At 43.5% G+C, this 20,235-nt stretch overlaps 1 protein-coding gene across 3 annotated transcripts in view; it reads right to left on the reverse strand.

Moving 5' to 3' along the window:
• Positions 1-3,647: 3,647 nt before the first annotated feature.
• aspg (asparaginase homolog (S. cerevisiae)) overlaps positions 3,648-20,235 on the reverse strand; it is a 47,354-nt gene continuing 30,766 nt past the window's right edge. For 2 of the 3 annotated variants that reach the window (XM_029730140.1, XM_029730143.1), the window contains 11 exons: positions 18,729-18,855; positions 17,116-17,228; positions 15,997-16,182; positions 15,803-15,916; positions 15,410-15,529; positions 15,028-15,123; positions 13,526-13,689; positions 7,370-7,456; positions 6,842-6,941; positions 5,147-5,212; positions 4,203-4,561 (listed from right to left, as the gene is read on the reverse strand). In XM_029730140.1, the coding sequence (XP_029586000.1) occupies positions 4,454-4,561; positions 5,147-5,212; positions 6,842-6,941; positions 7,370-7,456; positions 13,526-13,689; positions 15,028-15,123; positions 15,410-15,529; positions 15,803-15,916; positions 15,997-16,182; positions 17,116-17,228; positions 18,729-18,855 (1,281 nt within the window). In that variant the 3' untranslated portion in view covers positions 4,203-4,453. Of the gene's footprint in view, positions 4,112-4,202; positions 4,562-5,146; positions 5,213-6,841; positions 6,942-7,369; positions 7,457-13,525; positions 13,690-15,027; positions 15,124-15,409; positions 15,530-15,802; positions 15,917-15,996; positions 16,183-17,115; positions 17,229-18,728; positions 18,856-20,235 lie in introns of those variants that run through there. The other variant, XM_029730142.1, reaches the window with a different exon arrangement.

Below are 20,235 nucleotides of genomic sequence, written 5' to 3' on the forward strand. Positions count from 1 at the left end.
GAAAAAACAGAGGTCTTATATAGTAGGCCTAAAAATGCTTAGTCATGGCTGATTCCACCCCTCCCATGCAGATCGGGGCATCGTAAGCCACCTTGGGTTCATCTTGTTTTACCCCCAACCTGGCTTAGTTTCCCAGATGCAAGGATGATTAGAAACAATGAGGGGTTCGTTCTACTCCTCCAGGCTATCTGCATCTTGGGTCACACACGCCACATCTTGTCTATGGAATGCAGGCTGTAGGTTTTTATCACCAAGCCATAAATCAATTGTCAGTTTCAGCCCCAGAGACCCAACTCAGTCCCACAGACACAGATGAGAGGGTACTCAAAGTTATTTGATGCATAAACAATACTATAACATAATCTTGTAATTTTTCAACTATACCATTTAATCATGGTAATTAGGCTTCTCCAAGCTCTGAAGCTGCTGCTGGTCATTAGTAGCCTACCAAACTTGCTAGCTGCCTGGTACTCAGCACTTGATTGTCCCTCTAATCACTCTGACATCAATCCAAATGTATTTGAAAATCTAATCAAACACTTCATGAGAGCCCATGAGCTCATGTTGCGCAACATTTCTATAGGCTATGCAATTATGCAAGAAAACAGAGTGATGGCCGCTACATAAAAAGATGAGGATCCCATCAGCTTTCTATAGGCTAGGCCTACTATATTTTTCTCAAGTTTCCTAATATTAAGCACATTGCTTATATTTACAACAAGAGTATAGCCTACCTGGCTGGCAGGTATGCAAAGACAATGTATTTTTTCCGCTGCCCCTGTTTCGATACAAGTGCATGATAATGGTCCATTCTAAATCAAAACATATGTCACACATATTATTTAGTATATGTAAAGACAAGATTAAATCAAGAATAGTCTGATGGTGTCACGTCTGCTCCTGCTCTTCCCTTCCCCTGGCGCTTGAAGGTGCCAGATTACCCTGCATCACGCACTCCTGCCATCTATCATGCACACCTGTCCTCCCTTGTCACTCGCATCAGCATTATTGGACTCACCTGGACTCACTTATCACCTGTTATTTCCTCCCCTATATTTGTCAGTTCCCTAGCTCTGTTCCCTGCTGCTTCATTGATTGTTTCTTGTCTTAGTTTCTGTTTGCTGACGCTGTTCCTGTCTCTTCTGTGTCAGTTATTTATTAAATGTTTACTCCCCGTACCTGCATCGTCCCTCCAGCGTCATTCCGCGTGACAGAATGAAGCAGCCAACATACGAAGCATCGGGGAGTACTGGCGTTCTGGTTGGAATGGTGGCAGAGGTTCTGGGTCGCCACCGATGGAACCGGGGATGCATAGCCAGCTCACCCTAGCTGGCTCGAGAGGTTTCCTTGCCCCGGTTGGCTCGGATGGCGCCCATCCCACGTCGGGCCTCAGCTGGATCGTCAGTTTTTGTTCGCCCAGCCGGTCCAGGAGTTTTTTTGTTTGTCTTCTGCTTTGTTGGTGACATCGGGGTGGATTCCGCCGCTGATGGAACCGGGGTGCCTAAGCCAGCCCGTCGGGCTTTCACGCCCTGGCTTGCTCGAGAGGTTTTCCTGGCTCGGCGGCTTCCCATCCCAACGGGATCATCGGGCTTCCCTTCCCCTTCTGCTGCGGGATCGACAGGCGTCTTGCCTCAGCCGGATCGTCAGGCTCTCCTACTCCTGCCGATTTGTCGGGTTTTCACGCCACAACCGGCTTGCCGGTGGCGTCCCAAGAGGGAGAGGTAGTGTCACGTCTGCTCCCGCTATTCCCTTCCTCTGGCGCTTGAGGGCCCTGCATCACACGCTCCTGCCATCTATCATGCACACCTGCCTTCCCTCGTCACTTGCATCAGCATTATTGGACTCACCTGGACTCACTTCTCTCCTGTTTATTTCCTCCCCTATAATTGTCAGTTCCCTAGCTCTGTTCCCTGCTGCTTCATGATTGTCTTTTGTCTTTGTATTTGTTTCTGACGCTGTTCCTGTCTCGTCTATGTTAGTTGTTTATTAAATGTTTACTCCCCGTAACTGCTTCGTCCCTCCAGCATCATTCCGCGTGACAGATGGATGACAATATTAGCCCATCACTTGCTGGGCGATATGATGATATATATCGTGTGACGATAGATGTTTTTCTATCGTTTCATTAAGCTCTATTGTTTATTTAATTGTGTCGCAAATCACACTCTTGACGGCAATATTTTTTGTTAATTGGACGACGCTTTGCGTTCGCGTGGAAGAAAATTTGCAACACAAACAAACATGGAGAGTGAATGTGACACAGAGCACGGAGACACAGAGCTCGTACCTAAAAGAGGGGCTACTTCGGTCGCATGGACGTGGGGTTTGGGTATGAAAAGTCAGACACGGACCAGAAAACCATCCTCTGCTAAATATGCCGCAAGCCGGTCCTGCCAACAGGCTCAAACACCACTAACCTCTTTTACCACTTATGCAAAAATCATGTGAAAGAGTACAGAGAGAGATTACGGATGAGACCCAAAAAGTACAATCGAGTGCTCAAAACAAACCCTCGACTCAGACATTGCAAGAGGCTTTTGCCCGCGGCACACCATATGGCAAAGAATCACGAAGATGGAAGGAGATAACAGCTGCCATGACAACTTACATCTGCAAAGACATGGCCCCAATTTACACGGTCGAGAAATGGGGGTTTTGTGAGTTGGTGCTAACACTCGGCCAAAGGTAACCAAATGCAAATTGAAATGTGACACATATTAATGCCAAAATAACATGCAAAACAGGCAAGCCCCCCCCCACAAGAAAAAAATATATATACAGTTGAAGTCGGAAGTTTACATACACCTTACCCAAATACATTTAAAAACTCAGTATTTCACAATTTCTGACATTTAATCCTAGTAAAAATTCCCTATCTTAGATCAGTTAGGATCACCACTTTATTTTAAGAATGTGAAATGTCAGAATAATACTAGAGAGAATTATTTATTTCAGCTTTTATTTCTTTCATCACATTCCCAGTGGGTCAGAAGTTTACATACACTCAATTAGTATTTGGTAGCATTGCCTTTAAATTGTTTAACTTGGGTCAAACGTTTTGGGTAGCCTTCCACAAGCTTCCCACAATAAGTTGGGTGAATTTTGGCCCATTCCTCCTGACAGAGCTGGTGTAACTGAGTCACGTTTGTATGCCACCTTGCTCGCACACGCTTCTTCAGTTCAGCCCACAAATCTTCTATAGGATTGAGGTTAGGGCTTTGTGATGACCACTTCAATACCATGACCTTGTTGTCCTTAAGCCATTTTGCCACAACTTTGGAAGTATGCTTGGGGTCATTGTCCATTTGGAAGACCCATTTGCGACCAAGCTTTAACTTCTTGACTGATGTCTTGAGTTGTTGCTTCAATATATCCACATAATTTTCCTACCTCATGATGCCATCTATTTTGTGAAGCGCACCAGTCCCTCCTGCAGCAAAGTACCCCCACAACATGATGCTGCCACCTGCGTGCTTCACGGTTGGGATGGTGTTCCTCGGCTTGCAAGCCTCCCCCTTTTTCCTCCAAACATAACGATGGTCATTATGGCCAAACAGTTCTATTTTTGTTTCATCAGACCAGGATTTCAGTTTAGAAGGATTTCACAAGGATTTCAGTTTAGAATAAATTGCACTCTACACTAAGCATTTCATAAAGTACATTTAAAAGGCACAGCATTCTACCCATCAAGTGCAACGTTCTACCCTGTGCTTCCAATGATCACTGATAATACTCTTAATGCAAACAGAGTGAATTGCTCCACATGCATCATATACTGTGGTATATACAAAACAAACAGATATAGTGCTGCCTGTTCTAGGCACAGTGCATCCATATTACTTGACATTCAATGTTGTGCTACTAGTGCTTTTACAACTACAGTTAAGCAACAGTACATGAGATTCTTGCAAATATATCAACTGTAAAATGGTTTGGATTAATCTAAATAAAATCTGTTAATCTGCAAACTTGTGCAAATGTCCAGTGTAAGAGAGTGAAATGGAAAGGGAGAGAGAGAGAGTGATGGGGATGGATGGAGAGGTAAAAGAGTTGAGGATCTTGGTCTTCAGGATTCTTTTGGACAGGCTGAGAACTCAATGTATTCTTCATTCTGAAACACACAAGGGGAAAACAGTTAAGAGCTGAATTTCAAGCAGTGCTGTTCAATACAAAGAGCAGCAGTGATGACATCAAATGAAGGCTTTCTTTGCAATCTCTGCTACTAATCCACATAATGCATCTCAGAGTAAACTTCTCACCAGGCGGTCATCATACCAGACAACACAGCTTAAAGGCCATCACAGGAACAAATCACAAAAGCCAGGCAGACTACAACTGCAAAGGTTTGTGTCACTGTCAAATCGAACTCAACCAGGCAGCCATTTTGAAAACACCTGTTCAAGCCAGGCTACAACGAGTGATACTCATGTAGGTCATACTCAGATGCAACACATCACCATACAATGAGAGGAGACAAAGGTATGACCACCAAGCACAGGAGAATCCAAAGAGCTAGTTGTGGCCCTTCTAGATTTACCTCAGCAATATCTTTAAACAGAGGCTGGAAGTAAGCAAGAAAACATGTTATTGGGGCACATGGCAAAGTTGAAACTACGTCCCTATTCTGTAGCCTACATGGTTTTACTAGCCTATATGTCAAATCCAATGTATAGGCTGCCTCTTGGATGCTTCATGCCACACCATTCATTCACAAGCATGGATCATAGTAATGTTTTAGTAAATATATTGCTAATCTGATAAACATCTATAAAAACTCAGTCAAATCTGTTAATACAGGGATGAGATGACTCATTCTCATGTTGAAAAGTAAAATGACCAAAGATGGATTACCTCCTTTCTTTCATCTGACTGATGAGGAAAAACAGTGGTGACTAGGAGGTTTTTAATGAATAGGAAATTGTAACAAGTTGAAGATAGAAAAAAAGTGGATCATACAGTGTGCTGAACTGGTTTAGGTCCGTCACACAATATAAACTGACAAAGACCGGTACAGTAAAATATTCACAGCGTTTGATTTCAGTGAGCTCAGGTCGGGGAGAGAAGCTCTCTTAATTGAGGCAGAGATGAACGCTGTTGGAGGAGCACAGAGGAGAACAGTAAAGCTAGATCACAGTCCATCTCTTACCTGGGCGTGGTACTGGCTGACCTGGTGTAAGAAGTCAATCACAACTTCATTCCCCACAGCCTTAGCCTAAGAGAGAAAACCTAATGATCCATCTTACATAACTAGTCTGGGTTACCTTCATCAAATCACATTTTATTGGTCACATACACATGTTTAGCAGTTGTAGCGAAATGCTTGTGTTTTTAGCTCCAAGAGCGTAGTAATATCTAACAATTCACAGCAATACACACAACTAAAAGTAAAAGAATGGAATGACAGTGGCATAGACTAAAATACAGTCGAATAGAATACAGTATATACATATGAGATGAGTAAAGCAAAAATATGTAATCATTAGTGACTAGTGTTCCATTATTAAAGTGGCTAGTGATTTCAAGTCTATGTATATGGGGCAGCAGCCTCTAAGGTGCAGGGTTACATAAACGGGTGGAAGCCGCCTAGTGATGGCTATTTAAAAGTCTGATGGCCTTGAGATTGAAGCTGTTTTTCAGTCCCTCGGGCCCAGCTTTGATGCACCTGTACTGACCTCAACTTCTGGATGATAGCTGGGTGAACAGGCACTGGCTCGGGTGGTTGTTGTCCTTGATGATCTTTTTGGCCTTCCTGTGATATCGGGTGCTGTAGGTGTCCTGGAGGTCAGGTAGTTAACGGTAATGCATTGGGCAGACCGCACCACCCTCTGGAGCGCCCTGCGGTTGCAGGCGGTGCAGTTGCCGTACCAGGTGGTGATAAAGTCCAACAGTATGCTCTCAATTGTGCATCTGTAAAAGTTTGTGAGGGTTTTAGGTGCCAAGCCAAATTTCTTCAGCCTCCTGAGGTTGAAGAGGCGCATTTGCGCCTTCTTCACCACACTGCCTGTGGGTGGACCATTTCAGATTGTCAGTGATGTGTATGCCAAGGAACTTGAAGCTTTCCACCTGCTCCACTCTGATGTTTCCTGAAGTCCATGATCAGCTCCTTTGTTTTGTCAACATTGTGGGAGAGGTTATTTTACTGGGACCACACTCCCAGGGCACTCAACACCTCCCTGTAGGCTGTCTCGTCATTGTTGGTAGTCAGGTCTACTACTGTTGTGTCGTCTGCAAACTTGATTGAGTTGGAGGTGTGCGTGGCCACCCAGTCATGGGTAAACAGGGAGTACAGGAGGGGGCTGAACACACACCCTTGCGGGGCCCCTGTGTTGTGGATCAGCGAAATGTTGGTGTTGTTTCCTACCTTCACCACCTGGATGCTGCCCGTCAGGAAGTCCAGGACCCAGTTGCACAGGGCCGGGGTTCAGACCCAGGGCCCCGAGCTTAATGACGAGCTTGGAGGGTACTATGGTGTTGAATGCTGAGCTATTGTCAATGAACAGCATTCCTACATAGGTATTCCTCTTGTCCAGATGGGACAGGGCAGGGTGCAGGGTAATGGCGATTGCATCGTCTGTGGATCTATTGGGGCGGTAAGCAAATTGAAGTGGGTCTATGGTGTCAGGTAAGGTAGAGGTGATATGATCCTTAACTAACCTCTCAAAGCACTTCATGATGACAAAAGTGAGTGCTATGGGGCGATAGTCATTTAGTATACAATCCTTTACTTTTCATGTTACATAACTAGTCTGTGTTACCTTTACTGTCCATGTTACATAACTAGTCTGTTACCTTCACGATCCATGTTTGTAAGTTGGAGAGACTCCCAGTCCCAAACACTCACCACCTCCATCGGAGTCTGCCTGTCGTAGCCTGGCGTGTCCAGGTGTCCCCCGGCCAGGTGCCACATCTCCAGGCCCTCAATGTCAGCACTGGCTGCCAGACTGCGACACAGTACCAGATAATTCATTGGGAGGGTTGATATTCAAGAGGTTCCATGATAAAAGGTACTAAACAAGCAATCAGATATCTACAGTAATAACATCAGGTTTTATAGTATAATCTTAGAATAAACACGCTACTCGATTCTGAATAGGACTGAGTGTGCTTGTTTGCCTCCAGAGACAAAGGTCTTGCTCCAGTAACAGACTAAATCTATCTTTTCTAAAAGTGAGGATTTCAGCTAAACAGAGCAATTCAGGGTTCTGTGGTGTTGGTGATGTTTGGATGCTGCAGAGGTCTGAAGCTATGTGGTCAGGGAGCATTCCAAGTGTTTACGCAAGACAACTAGGACAACTGGTCGTACCTGCACAAACTATGTAGGATCAGTCTTGGGCAATACATGTGTGAGAAAGTGCTGTGTGATTCTCACCTGCACAGCTCTGAGCCGGCATCCTCCAACTCATCCCTGGAGAAATGAGCTCCAGTCTTTCTCAGCAGCTTCACCACTTCTTTGTGTCTGGATGGACAGACAGACGGACAGACACACACGCATAGATATGACCGACCCTTTTCAAATACAGATGCTATACACAGTGTACTAGAATCAAGGAAAAGATGAAAGGTAGAAAGAAAATCAACATCACACAGTGTGAGTCAGAGTTCAACTGAAACCATAACGTTGAACACTACTGATCCATTGTTTGAGGTCTGATTTATTAGGACTGCAATGTGTATTAGTCATATTTCTAGTTTTCATAGTATCTGCTGACAGTGACCGGTTATGGCACTGTGACTGGGTGCTAAACGAGTAGCGACAAGTTCCAGTTAACCACCCATACATGGAATCTTAACAGAACATCTTATTTTTATTTTATAATTTGGGGGGGGGGGGGGGGGGCTTGCCTGTTTTGCATGTTATTTTGGCATTATGTGTGTCACATACATCTACAAACAATGTAAACTATTTTTTGAAATATATATATATATATATATATATATATATATATATGAGGTCGACCGATTATGATTTTTTGACGCCAATACCGATTATTGGAGGACCAAAAAAGCCGATACCAATTAATCGGCCGACAGATAGACAGACAGAGATAGATACACATATATTTGTAATAATGACAATTACAACAATACTGAATGAACACTTATTTTAACTTAATATAATACATCAATAAAATCAATTTAGCCTCAAATAAATAATGAAACACGTTCAATTTGGTTTAAATAATGCAAAACAAAGTGTTGGAGAAGAAAGTAAAAGTGCAATATGTGCCATGTAAAAAAGCTAACGTTTAAGTTCCTTGCTCAGAACATGAGAACATATGAAAGCTGGTGGTTCCTTTTAACATGAGACTTCAATGTTCCCAGGTAAGAAGTTTTAGGTTGTAGTTATTATAGGACTTTTTCTCTCTATACCATTTGTATTTCATATACCTTTGACTGTTGGATGTTCTAATAGGTACTTTAGTATTGCCAGCCTAATCTCAGGAGTTGATAGGCTTGAAGTCATAAACAGCGCAATGCTTGAAGCACAGCGAAGAGCTGCTGGCAAATGCACGAAAGTGCTGTTTGAATGAATGCTTACGAGCCTGGTGCTGCCTACCACCACTCAGTCAGACTGCTCTATCAAATCATAGACTTAATTATAATATCATAACACACAGGAATACAAGCCTTAGGTCATTAATATGGTCAAATCCGGAAACGATCATTTCGAAAACAAAACGTTTATTATTTCAGTGAAATACGGAACCGTTCCGTATTTTATCTAACGGGTGGCATCCATAAGTCTAAATTTTGCTGTTAAATTGCACAACCTTCAATGTTATGTCATAATTATGTAAAATTCTGGCAAATTAATGACGGTCTTTGTTAGGAAGAAATGGTCTTCACAGAGTTCGCAACGAGCCAGGCGGCCCAAACTGCTGCATATACCCCGACTCTGCTTGCACAGAACGCAAGAAAAAAGTGACACAATTTCCCTAGTTAAAAGAAATTCATGTTAGCAGGAAATATTAACTAAATATGCAGGTTTAAAAATATATACTTGTGTATTGATTTTAAGAAAGGCATTGATGTTTATGGTTAGGTACACATTGGTGCAACGACTGTTTTTTTCTCGCGAATGCGCTTGTTAAATCCCCCGTTTGGCGAAGTAGGCTGTGATTCAATGACAAATTAACAGGCACCACATCGATTATATACAACGCAGGACAAGCTAGATGAACTAGTAATATCATCAACCATGTGTAGTTAGCTAGTGATTATGTTAAGATTGATTTTTTTTATAAGATACATTTAATGCTAGCTAGCACCTTACCTTGGCTCCTTGCTGCACTCGCATAACAGGTAGTCAGCCTGCCATGCAGTCTCCTCGTGGAGTGCAATGTAATCGGCAATAATCGGTGTCAAAAAAATGCCGATTACCAATTGTTATGAAAACTTGAAATCGGCCCTAATTAATCGGCCAACCTCTATTGGAAACAGCACCAACCTACATGTAAGACTGACCACAGCTCCCCTTGTCCCATGACACAGAGAGAGTGGGGGCCAACTACCCCAGCTACCACAGGACATTGTAATATAGCACAGCTCATTGGTAAAAAATGTCAAGTGTGGTGTTATATGGAGGGTGTAAAGACCCTAGCATTATTGGACACAGGGGCTCAGGTATCCATCAGAAGTGAGGAATGGAAAAAACGTAATTAGTAAAAAACGTAACACAAATTAGACCCCTGGCAGAAATCATGAGCAATACAGAGAAACTGGATCTGAGGAGGCCAATGGCACTGAAATTCCCTTTCTGGGTTGGATGGACATTTGTTTTAGTTTGTTTGATCCCAAAGCTGAGGTCATTGCAGGAAAACAGTTTAGGGTTCCGATATTAGTCACAAATGAAAGACTGGAGAAACCAATAATTTTATAGTTAGTTAATAGTTAAAACAAAAAGTAACAAGGAGCCCTCAGAGCTGATGTATACAGTAAAGATGCTTAGAAATGTACTTAACCTAGGACAGGGAAAGGCAAAGACTACTCACTCTGCTTCAGCACTCAGAGTACATGGAGGAATGCCTGCTTACAGCAGGCAGATGTGACGTTGTCATTCCAGGTGGACAAACAAAATGGATTCATCCCTGTATCCCAAGAGAGGCCCCCTTCAATGATGAAATTGTGTTATTTGAACCGGACGTGAGAGTGATCTGTGGCCTGAACCTACAAAGTCAGGTCGTGAAAACATCAAAACGGCCATCTCGAAAAGTTGACATTGCAGTAGTAAATACTACGAAACATGACATTACCAAGACAAACAGTGATAGGGACATTACAGAGAGTAGTAGCTTGTCACCCGTTTCCTGTGCCCAGTGGAGAAAAGGTTACTGTAGCACAGGTTCAGGACAGATCCCCACAGGAGCCTGGCCCTGACAACAGTCACATGGAGTGGTGGGACCCACCTGAACAACAAGAATTAGTCAAACAGATGCTCAGAGAGGAATCAGCTGTTTCCACCAAAGATGACATGGACATAGGGTGTATTGAAAATCTCAGAATGGAGATAACTGTGACTGATAACATACCAGTGGCAAAGAGATGCAACGGTGTGCCACGCCCCTTGTATGCTGAGGTGAAAAGCCACCTTCAGGGGCTCCTGAACAAAAACTTCATCAGGAAGCCAACTTCATCATACACATCACCTCTGGTCTGTGTATGGAAAAAGGATGGGGTTTAAGACCTTGTTAAATCCCTGGAATCAACACAAAGACTGTTCTGGACAGGCATCCCATACCCCGTAATACAGGAAATACTTGATGGTTTGGGGGGAAACTCATGGTTTACAGTTTTAGATCAAGGAAAGGCATACCACAAAGGCTTTGTGGGAGAGGAGTCCCGAAAATACACTTCCTCACCCCTTGGGCCTTATATGAATGGAATAGAATTCCCTTTGGCTTATCAAACAGTCCCTCTGCCTTCCAACGAAGCATGGAGGAAAGTTTAGACGGTATAAGAGATAGAATCTGTATACCATATTTGGATGATGTTCTTGTTTTTAGTCAGTCATTTGAACAACATGTGGAAGATGTCCGTCAGGTACTTAGGCAGCAAAATGAATGGGGTATTAAACTCAGGGCTGATAAGTGTGACCTACTCAAGAATGAGGTCCATTATCTGGGAAAAATTATTTCTGCTGAGGTTTACAGAATGGATGTTAAAGAAATTGTAGCAGTGCAAGAACTGGTAAACAGGCCACCAAATGTGAGAGAGCTGAGGAAACTACTGGGGTTTCTAGGGTACTATAGTGGTTATGTACAGAACTTTTCACAACATGGTAAATGTCTCTATGACTTACTAGCAGTGAAGTCAGAGAATCTTGGAACTGAAAAGTCAAAGAACTAAGCCTAAACCAACAGAATGTCAACAAGAGTCATACAAACAGTTACTGCAAGAGTGGAACAGGCTCCATGTCTCACCAGATGGATCATTACAAAGGAAAACAGCAAAAAGGACACAAGTTGTGGTACCAAGTCAGTATAGAACACTGATTTACAGTACTTACACACTGAAATGGCCAATCTAGGAACAGAAAGAGTGTTGAACTTAGCACGAGAATGCTTTTATTGGCCACGCATGCAACATGACATTGAACATTTTATCACTAAAGTGTGTAAGTGTATCAAACAAAAAAAACCCAGTGTAATTACTAGGGCCCCAATGCAACATGTACAAGCTACAGCTCCTATCCAGAGGATTTCAATTGACTATGTGCATTTGGAGAAAAGCAGAGGGGGCTACGAGTAAATTTGAGATATTTTAGATAACTTTACAAAATGTGCACAAGCCTACCCCACCAGAAATAAGTCAGGGAAAACTGCAGCAAAAAAGCTTTGATGATTTTTTCCCCAAAGTTTGGCTTTGTGTCAAAAATCCATCATGATCAGGGAAGAGTTTGTAAATCAGTTATTCAGAGCCTTGCAGAACTGTACGGGAATAGCCAATTCCAGAATCTCTCCATATCATCCACATGGGAATCCGGTGGAGAGATTTAACCGTACACTGTTGTCAATGTTGCGCACACCAGATGAAGAGAAAAAGGCCAACTGGGGTGATTATCTGAACAAGGTCATTCATGCATATAATTGTACCACCAGTGATGCTACTGGGTTCCCACTGTATTTCCTGCTATTTGGAAGGGCTCCACGGCTACCTGTTGACCTTGTCTTTGTGTTACAGATAAAGGAACAGGAGAAATCATACCAGTAATATGCTAAGAAGTGGCAGCAACAGATGGCAGAAGCCTATGACATCGCCATTAGAAACATGGAGAAATCAACAGCAAAGTGAAAAGCCTACTACGATCAGAAGAAAATTAGTTTGGTTCTGGTCTCAGGGGATCGTGTACTGGTGAGGAACATGTCAGAACGTGGGGGGCCGGGAAAGCTAAGATCACACTGGGAGGACCAAATACACATGGTGGTAACCAGGAAAGGTGATGACAGCCATGTCTGAGGTCAAACCCAAGAGGGGTACAGGCAGGGCCCGGGTTCTGCATCGCAATATGCTCATGTCATGTAATTCCCTACCATTTGAGGAATCTGTTGAAACACCCAGTAGAGGTCTGTGGAGAAGGGAACCACCCCAGAAAAAGCAGCAAAATGGGGAGAGCGCTGAGTCTGAGAGCTCAGATGAGGATTCTTATCCACTATTCATCAACAGGCCACGTAGGGATGAAGAGAGCAGACAGAGTAGCACACAGCTAGTATCAGATAATAGTGAGGAACAGGGTCAGACTGATAGAAACTTCACTGTGAAGGAGTGCCAGCCAGTCCTCAGAGAGAGCCTGGAGAAGACGGGTAAATATGGAAAGAGCTGAGGGATACCAACTAGAGATGTTCTGATGTGTATATATTTTCTAGTTTAACTTTACTAATCACAGTGTGATAATGTTTAGTGGGGGTTGCGTCGTTGCCCATAAAGGTAGACTGGACATGTCTAGATAGTTATATGGCTGTTAAGCCCAGTTCTCTCAGTTGTTCTCATGACCAGTACTTACATCTTCTGTTTTGAGGCCAGTGAAATGTTTGGGAAAACATTTCGTTTTTGCAGGGGGGGGCGTTGTAAGGGGCTTAATACAGTTGTATTCCAGCCACTAGGGGGTACTCTGGTGAAGCCCATGGGAAATAAAGAAATATAGTTTAAGTGAATTGGGGAGAGGAAGAATAAACAAAAAAGTGCTGTAAATTGTTGTTACATGTGCTGACATGATTAAAAGTGAAGTAAACTGTACCTTCCGCGTTGTAGTTTATATTATATGCTCATAGAAAGGGTAACAATATCATTACTGTGTGATGCACACCCCCCTCCCTGGGCAGATAGAAGCCATCATTTAGAATGGGCTACTGGGGGCTTGAATCATAAGGGATGGTGAACATCTACTGTAGAGGCAAAGCTTTTAAGGACATATCATACTCCATTTCCACCAACGCCATCCCTCTATTCCTCAACGGACCTCAGCCACCCCCCCCCCCCCCAAAAATGTAAAGCTCTCGTCTTTGCCCACATGTTAGCTCAGTCCTACCTGAAGCGCACAGCATTGCGTAGGGGTGTGTCCCCATAGCGGTCTTTGGCGTAGACAGTGGCGCCCTGGCTCAGTAGATACTGCACCACTTTGAGGTGGCCCTCACAGGAAGCGATGTGCAGAGGGGTACGTCCATCATAGTCCCCCAGACTGAGGTTACTGCCCTGATGACAAGAAACGCATCTCATACTGTATAGTTAAATAAAGGTTAAATAATAAATCAATATTATGCTGTCATGGTAATACTGTGTATTTTAAAACCATGTATTGAGGTATCAAACCCATGTAGTGAATGTTGTGCTACACATTGACCTGTTGCACACCTTATTGTCACCGTTCAGACTCATCTCGAATTGATACTGGGTGGTTCGAGCCCTGAATGCTGATTGGCTAACAGCCGTGGTATATCAGACCGTATTCAACGTGCATGACAAAACATACATTTTTACTGCTCTAATTAAGTTGGTAACCAGTTTATAATAGCAATAAGGAACCTCGGTTGGTTTGTGGTATATGGCCAATATACTACAGCTAAGGGCTGTGTCCAAGCACTTCATGTTGAGTCGTGCGTAAGAACAGCCCTTAGCTGTGGTATATTGGCAATATACCACACCCCCTCGGGCCTTATTGCTTAAATATATCACCTATAAAATAGGTTCAACCAACTGTAGCGTGGGACTGAGGAAGTAATACAAGCACACACATTTTTCTCTTTTACCCTGTACACTGATGATGTTCTGGGTCAATTTGACCCAATACACTAAATACAGTAAGTACATAAATACATGATTATAACCTCCAAACATTCATTTTCAGTAGTTGAGGATGTCCTCTTTAATATGCTGTATTTGCTATGTTTATATCCCAAACTATTCAAAATGTAGAGCCAGATGTTTGATACTTAAACCAAAGTCATAAATCAATGAAATTTTAAGCAAATTTTTAGCCAAACTCCAGATCACTATCCTTACAAGTCAATTAACCCTACCTAGAGGACTAGATGAGGGGTCATGGTGAAAAATTGAAGTTAAATAATATTTCAGAGTTGTTAAATTCACTACTGGGTCAAATTGACCATCAACATGAGGGGTCTCGTAAAAGAAGACCAAATACGCTGTATTCTTTTCACCAAGCAGGATAGGTGAACACAGTCTTCAGAGTGGAACAGGAATAGATAGAACTGGTATTTAACATTGGATTTTGAGAGTAATTTGGGCTACTAGGCATCTATCTGCTTTCTGCATTGAGCCAGTGAATGTAGCAGAACCAGTCAGGTCATCATAACATATGTGACGTTCATGGTACAGTGCAAAGTCTGTGGTATCAGTATGGAAACGTGTCTTATAACACACAAACATATGGTTTGAACTCTGTCCTACAGTCCTGTAATCATGTGGTTAGAACAGGTGTTTTCTTCTCCCCTCCTTATAGTATGTGAGGTTAGTTGTTGCAGTGACTCTTTTTACTAACAGACATGTTATATTTATGTAAATGTTCCTCACCATCTCCTTTATGGCATCCAAGGCCTCCACGTCTCCCACCTTAGAAGCGGCACAAGCTAAGGTGGGGGTCAGAGCATCCCGGACGGCTTCTAGCTCCTGGAAACATCAGCAGAAAAACCATCAGCTGTCATGTCAATACAAAGACTGACAATCAGTAGAGGAATGCTTTATGTAACGTGTTGTAAGTAACGCATATAAAAATACACTATGAAATTGAATTTAACACATTGCAATGCCCAGCGATAGTTTTTTTTCTCCCAAAAAATTTCTCTGTCCTATCAGATAAGCCAGAACCCGATGAAAACATGTCAGGTGGAAAGTAACCCTGTAGACTCAGTGGTGGTGAGTGTGTGTGATGTGGCTGGCTGTGCGGTGGCCTCACCTCCTTACAGCTGATGCTCAGGGACTTGGCGATGACCTGGATGAAGCGACTGTCGCTCAGAGTGAGCTTGGCCCCATGCAGGTCAGCAATCATCTCTCCCCTCAGGTTCTGACTCAGCATCTGGACAGGTACAACAGAGACAAAGGACAGATAAGACACAAACACAGTCAATACAGACAAGCATGATCAAGGATTCCACCATCATGTCACTGAGCTTTATCCGCATGTGAATCATCTCTGCCATCTATTGCTGTTATTTTCTTCTTAAAATAGGACTAACACAGATGTCACTCTAAAGTTCAGCCTAATGTTGACATTCGCTTCAAAAGATTTTCTATAAGGGGCCTACAAAGTGTAGTGAGGTAATGAGTGTGTTTAGACTGGAACTCCTACCTTTATTTTGGCCTCTTTGCTGAAGTCCGTCCTGGCCAGCACGTAGGACAGCTTGCACAGTGCAGCCTCAGAAGTCATGTCACAGCCTGCCACCAGTCCTGCGTCACTCAAGGCCTGAGGGGATCAGGAAAACATGTTAACACACATCCATCCACATCATGTGCACTCTCCCTCTGAACTGTTTTCTGGGGTACCTTTCCGGTGGCGTACGATGTGGTGACAGAACCCCTCAGGCACTGGGTGCAGTTGACCATGATCACGCCCCTCTCTGTGGCATTCCGGAACTCCTCAAGCAGGTCAGCACGGTTGTCAGGGGCGTTTCCAGTACCATACGTCTCCAGGACGATGCCCTCCATGGGCGCCTGCAGGAAGGACTTCACCTACACACACACACAAAAACAGCCAGCAAGATGAGCGGCCATCTTAGTCTGGCTTGTGGACAAAGGAGTGTACGGAGCTAGGGTTAGGTTTAACAACCTGCCCACACCTACCTACCCCCCCAGGGGTGATTCACTGGCTTTAGGAGATCTCTTTAAAATACCAGCTCTGGCATCTGGAGAGGAGATGGCTCAAATGGCCAGGCAGGGGGAACCATTAACTTCAAGGTTAATGGTTGACAGAGTCATTTCACTTGGCAGCGGACCTTAGACCTAACTTGTGGAGGGAGAGAATCATAGCAAGGTCTCTTCCATTGGATTTTGGATCAAGTGGCTAGCTAGCTAAAAATGTGAACAGAATCCCTAATAAACCCCATGCTGGCAGAGACCATGGAAGGCAGAGGAGAGTCTGATGCATAATCAAAGAAGCAGATAATAACATATAAATAAATAAAAACATTGAGACAGTAAATATTGAGACAGTAAAGCCATCCTCCCCTCAATCTGTAGCGAGGGAGGCGTATCTAAGTGTTTAAGTGTCTGTGCCAGGCCCCTCGTCTTTAGTGGGTAATTGGACATGCCCCATAACCCTGTCTCATTTTTCACTGGACTAAACGCCGCTGGCAGCCCCAAAGCTGCTCCCGGCTGTATGCAGACCACTTGGAACGCCCACACGACGCTGGCTCATCAGAAAACACAGTAGGACCTGCATGAGAGGATTCACCACAACAGAGCTACAATGAAGAGTTTTAGATAAATATGACCCCAAATGGCTGTTCTGATTTAGTCTTTCTACAATAGGGTATTACTTTCACTATTACCGTATATCAGAAGTAGGAATACAGTTGTGATTTAATGATGTGGTTGAATAGTCAACAGAAACAGGGCAGAGCCACTATCCACCCCTTCTCACCCCCACCCTGGGAAGCCTCTTACGGTCACTGCAGTGATGCCTGGGAAGAGTCTCAGCAGACCCACGTTACGGTTCATCAGAGTGCTCACTCTGAACTGCGCGGTTGTGTTCGCTCGCCACACCGTGTCCCAGTTAACTGCAGGGGAAATGGAAAAAGTTTAGTGAAAAGATCCATCCTAGGCCACGTCAAAGATTTGACTTGATATACACTACCATTCAAAAGTTTGGGGTCACTTAGAAATGTCCTTGTTTTTGAAAGAAAAGCATATTTTTTCTCCATTAAAATAACATCCGATTGATTCGAAATACAGTGTAGACATTGTTAATGTTGTAAATGACTATTGTAGCTGGAAACGGCTGATTTTTAGAAGGCCAGTATCCCGGAGTTGCCTCTTCACTGTTGAGACTGACGTTTTGCGGGTACTATTTAATGAAGCTGCCTGTTGAGGACTTGTGAGGTGTCTGTTTCTCGAACTAGACACTCCAATGTACTTGTGCTCTTGCTCAGTTGTGCACCGGGGCCTCCCACTCCTCTTTCTATTTTGGTTAGATCCAGTTTCCGCTGTTCTGTGAAGGGAGTAGTACACAGTGTTGTACGAGATCTTCAGTTTCTTGGCAATTTCTCACATGGAATAGCCTTCATTTCTCAGAACAAGAAGAGACTGACGAGGGGGCCTCCCGGGTGGTGCAGTGGTCTAAGGCACTGCATCGCAGTGCTAGCTGTGCAACCAGAGATTCTGGGTTCGAGCCCAGGCTCTGTCGCAGCCGGCCGCGACCAGGACGGCGCACAATTGGCCCAGCGTCGTCCGGGTTAGGCCGGCAGGGTTATCCTTGTCTCATCGCGCACTAGTGACTCCTGTGGCGGACCGAGCGCAGTGCACGCTGACCAGGTCGCCAGGTGTACAGTGTTTCCTCCGACACATTGGTGCGGCTGGCTTCCGGGTTGGATGTGCATTGTGTCAAGAAGCAGTGCGGCTTGGTTGGGTTGTGTTTCGGAAGACGCATGGCTCTCGACTTTCGCCTCTCCCGAGTCCGTATGGGAGTTGCAGCGATGAGACAAGACTAACTACTACCAATTGGATACCATGAAATTTGGGAGAAAAAAGGTGTCAAAAAAAGAAAAGAAAATGTTTTAAAAAAGAATAGACTGACGAGTTTCAGAAGAAAGGTTTTGCGGGTACTATTTAATGAAGCTGCCAGTTGAGGACTTGTATATGGCCATTTTTGCCTGTAATCTGAACCCAAAAAGGCTGATGCTTAAGATACTCAACTAGTCTAAAGGCCAGTGTTATTGCTTCTTTAACCGGTACAACAGTTTTCATTTGTGCTAATGTAACAGTGTAGCTTCCGTCCCTCTCCTCGCCCCTACCTGGGCTCAAACACAGGATGGTTGCTGATAATGGGCCTCTGTACGCCTATGTAGATATTCCATTTAAAAAAATCAGCCGTTTCCAGCTACAATAGTCATTTACAACATTAACAATGTCTACACTGCATTTCTGATCAATTTGATATTATTTTAAATGGACAAAAATGTGCTTTTCTTTCAAAAACAAGTATATTTCTAAGTGACCCCAAACTTTTGAACGGTAGTATAGACAAACAGGACAGGCCAAATATTACACCACTTGATTACTTTTAATATCCACTTCAGCATTGGCCAGAGGAGCCAGGTTAGGAGAATTGAAGGCATTGAAACTCCCAGAATCCACCTTGGTCACACGGTTCCCCCGGTACAGCTTGTGGTGGAAATACAGACAAACCTAGAGACGTAGATGGAGAATGAATGAAACCTCCTAAGACATCATTATTAAGCATATACACTGAACCAAAATATAAAACGCAACATGTAAGGTGTCCCATGTTTCATGAGCTGAAAGAAAATACATTTTACATATGCACAAAGGTTATTTCTCTCAAATTTTGTGCACAAATTTGTTTATATCCCTGTTAGTAAGTATTTCTCCTTTTACAAGATATTCCATCCCCTTGACATGTGTGGCATATCAAGAAGCTGATTAAACAGCATGATCATTACACAGGTGCACCTTGTGCTGGGGACACAAGGACATTAAAATGTGCAGTTTTGTTACAACACAATGCCACAGATGTCTCAAGTTGAGGGAGTGTGCAATTGGCATGCTGACTGTAAGAATGTCCTACACAGCTGTGGCCAGATAATTGAATGTTCATTTCTGTACCATAAGGGGCCTTCAATGTCATTTTAGAGAATTTGGCAGTATGTTCAACCGGCCTCACAACCGCAGACCACGTGTATGGCGTTGTGTGGGCAAGCGGTTTGCTGATGTCAACGTTGTGAACAGAGTGCCCCATTGTAAAGGTGGGGTTATGGTATGGGCTGCTATGGACAACAGATACAATAGCATTTTATCAAAATCAATTTCAATGCACAGAGATAGCTTGACAAGAACCTGAGGCCCATTGTCCTGCCATTCAGCTTCTCTCCCACTCTAACCCTGGTCTGGGAGTGCCGCATGCACTTCATGTTTTTGATTTGACCTGCGGCACTCCAGGAACAGGGTTGTCTACCCCTGTACTACTGTTATAGTATATACACGAAGTGTACACAACAAGGTTCCACAGGGATGCTGGCCCATGTTGACGCCAATGCTTCCCACAGTTATGTCATGTTGGCTGGATGTCCTTAAGGTGGTGGACCATTCTTGATGCACATTGGAAACTGTTGAGCTTGAAAAATCCATCAGCGTAGCAGTTCTTCACACAAACTGGTGCGCCTGGCACCTACTACCATACCTCATTCAAAGGCACTTAAATATTTTGTCTTGCCCATTCACCCTCTGAATGGCACACATACACAATCCATGTCTCAAGGCTTAAAAATCCTTCTTTAACCTGCGTCATGACGTGACTATCATTAATGTGATGACTTATTTATCGAATCAACTAACCATGTTTAATTGTTACATGATTAATCATGTAACAATTAACTCATTAGGAATTTGGGGCACCACGGAAGAAGTTGTTTAACGAGTTACCATCTCCCGAATTAAACTCTAAAGATATATAAATATAGGTTATATCGATAACAGTCACTTACTAATCATTACCTTATACCAGTCTCATTCTGAACATCGCAGACCTCTTGAATCCACAAGAACCCC

The sequence above is a fragment of the Salmo trutta genome, chromosome 33 (assembly GCF_901001165.1).
Source record: "Salmo trutta chromosome 33, fSalTru1.1, whole genome shotgun sequence".
NCBI lineage: Eukaryota > Metazoa > Chordata > Actinopteri > Salmoniformes > Salmonidae > Salmo > Salmo trutta.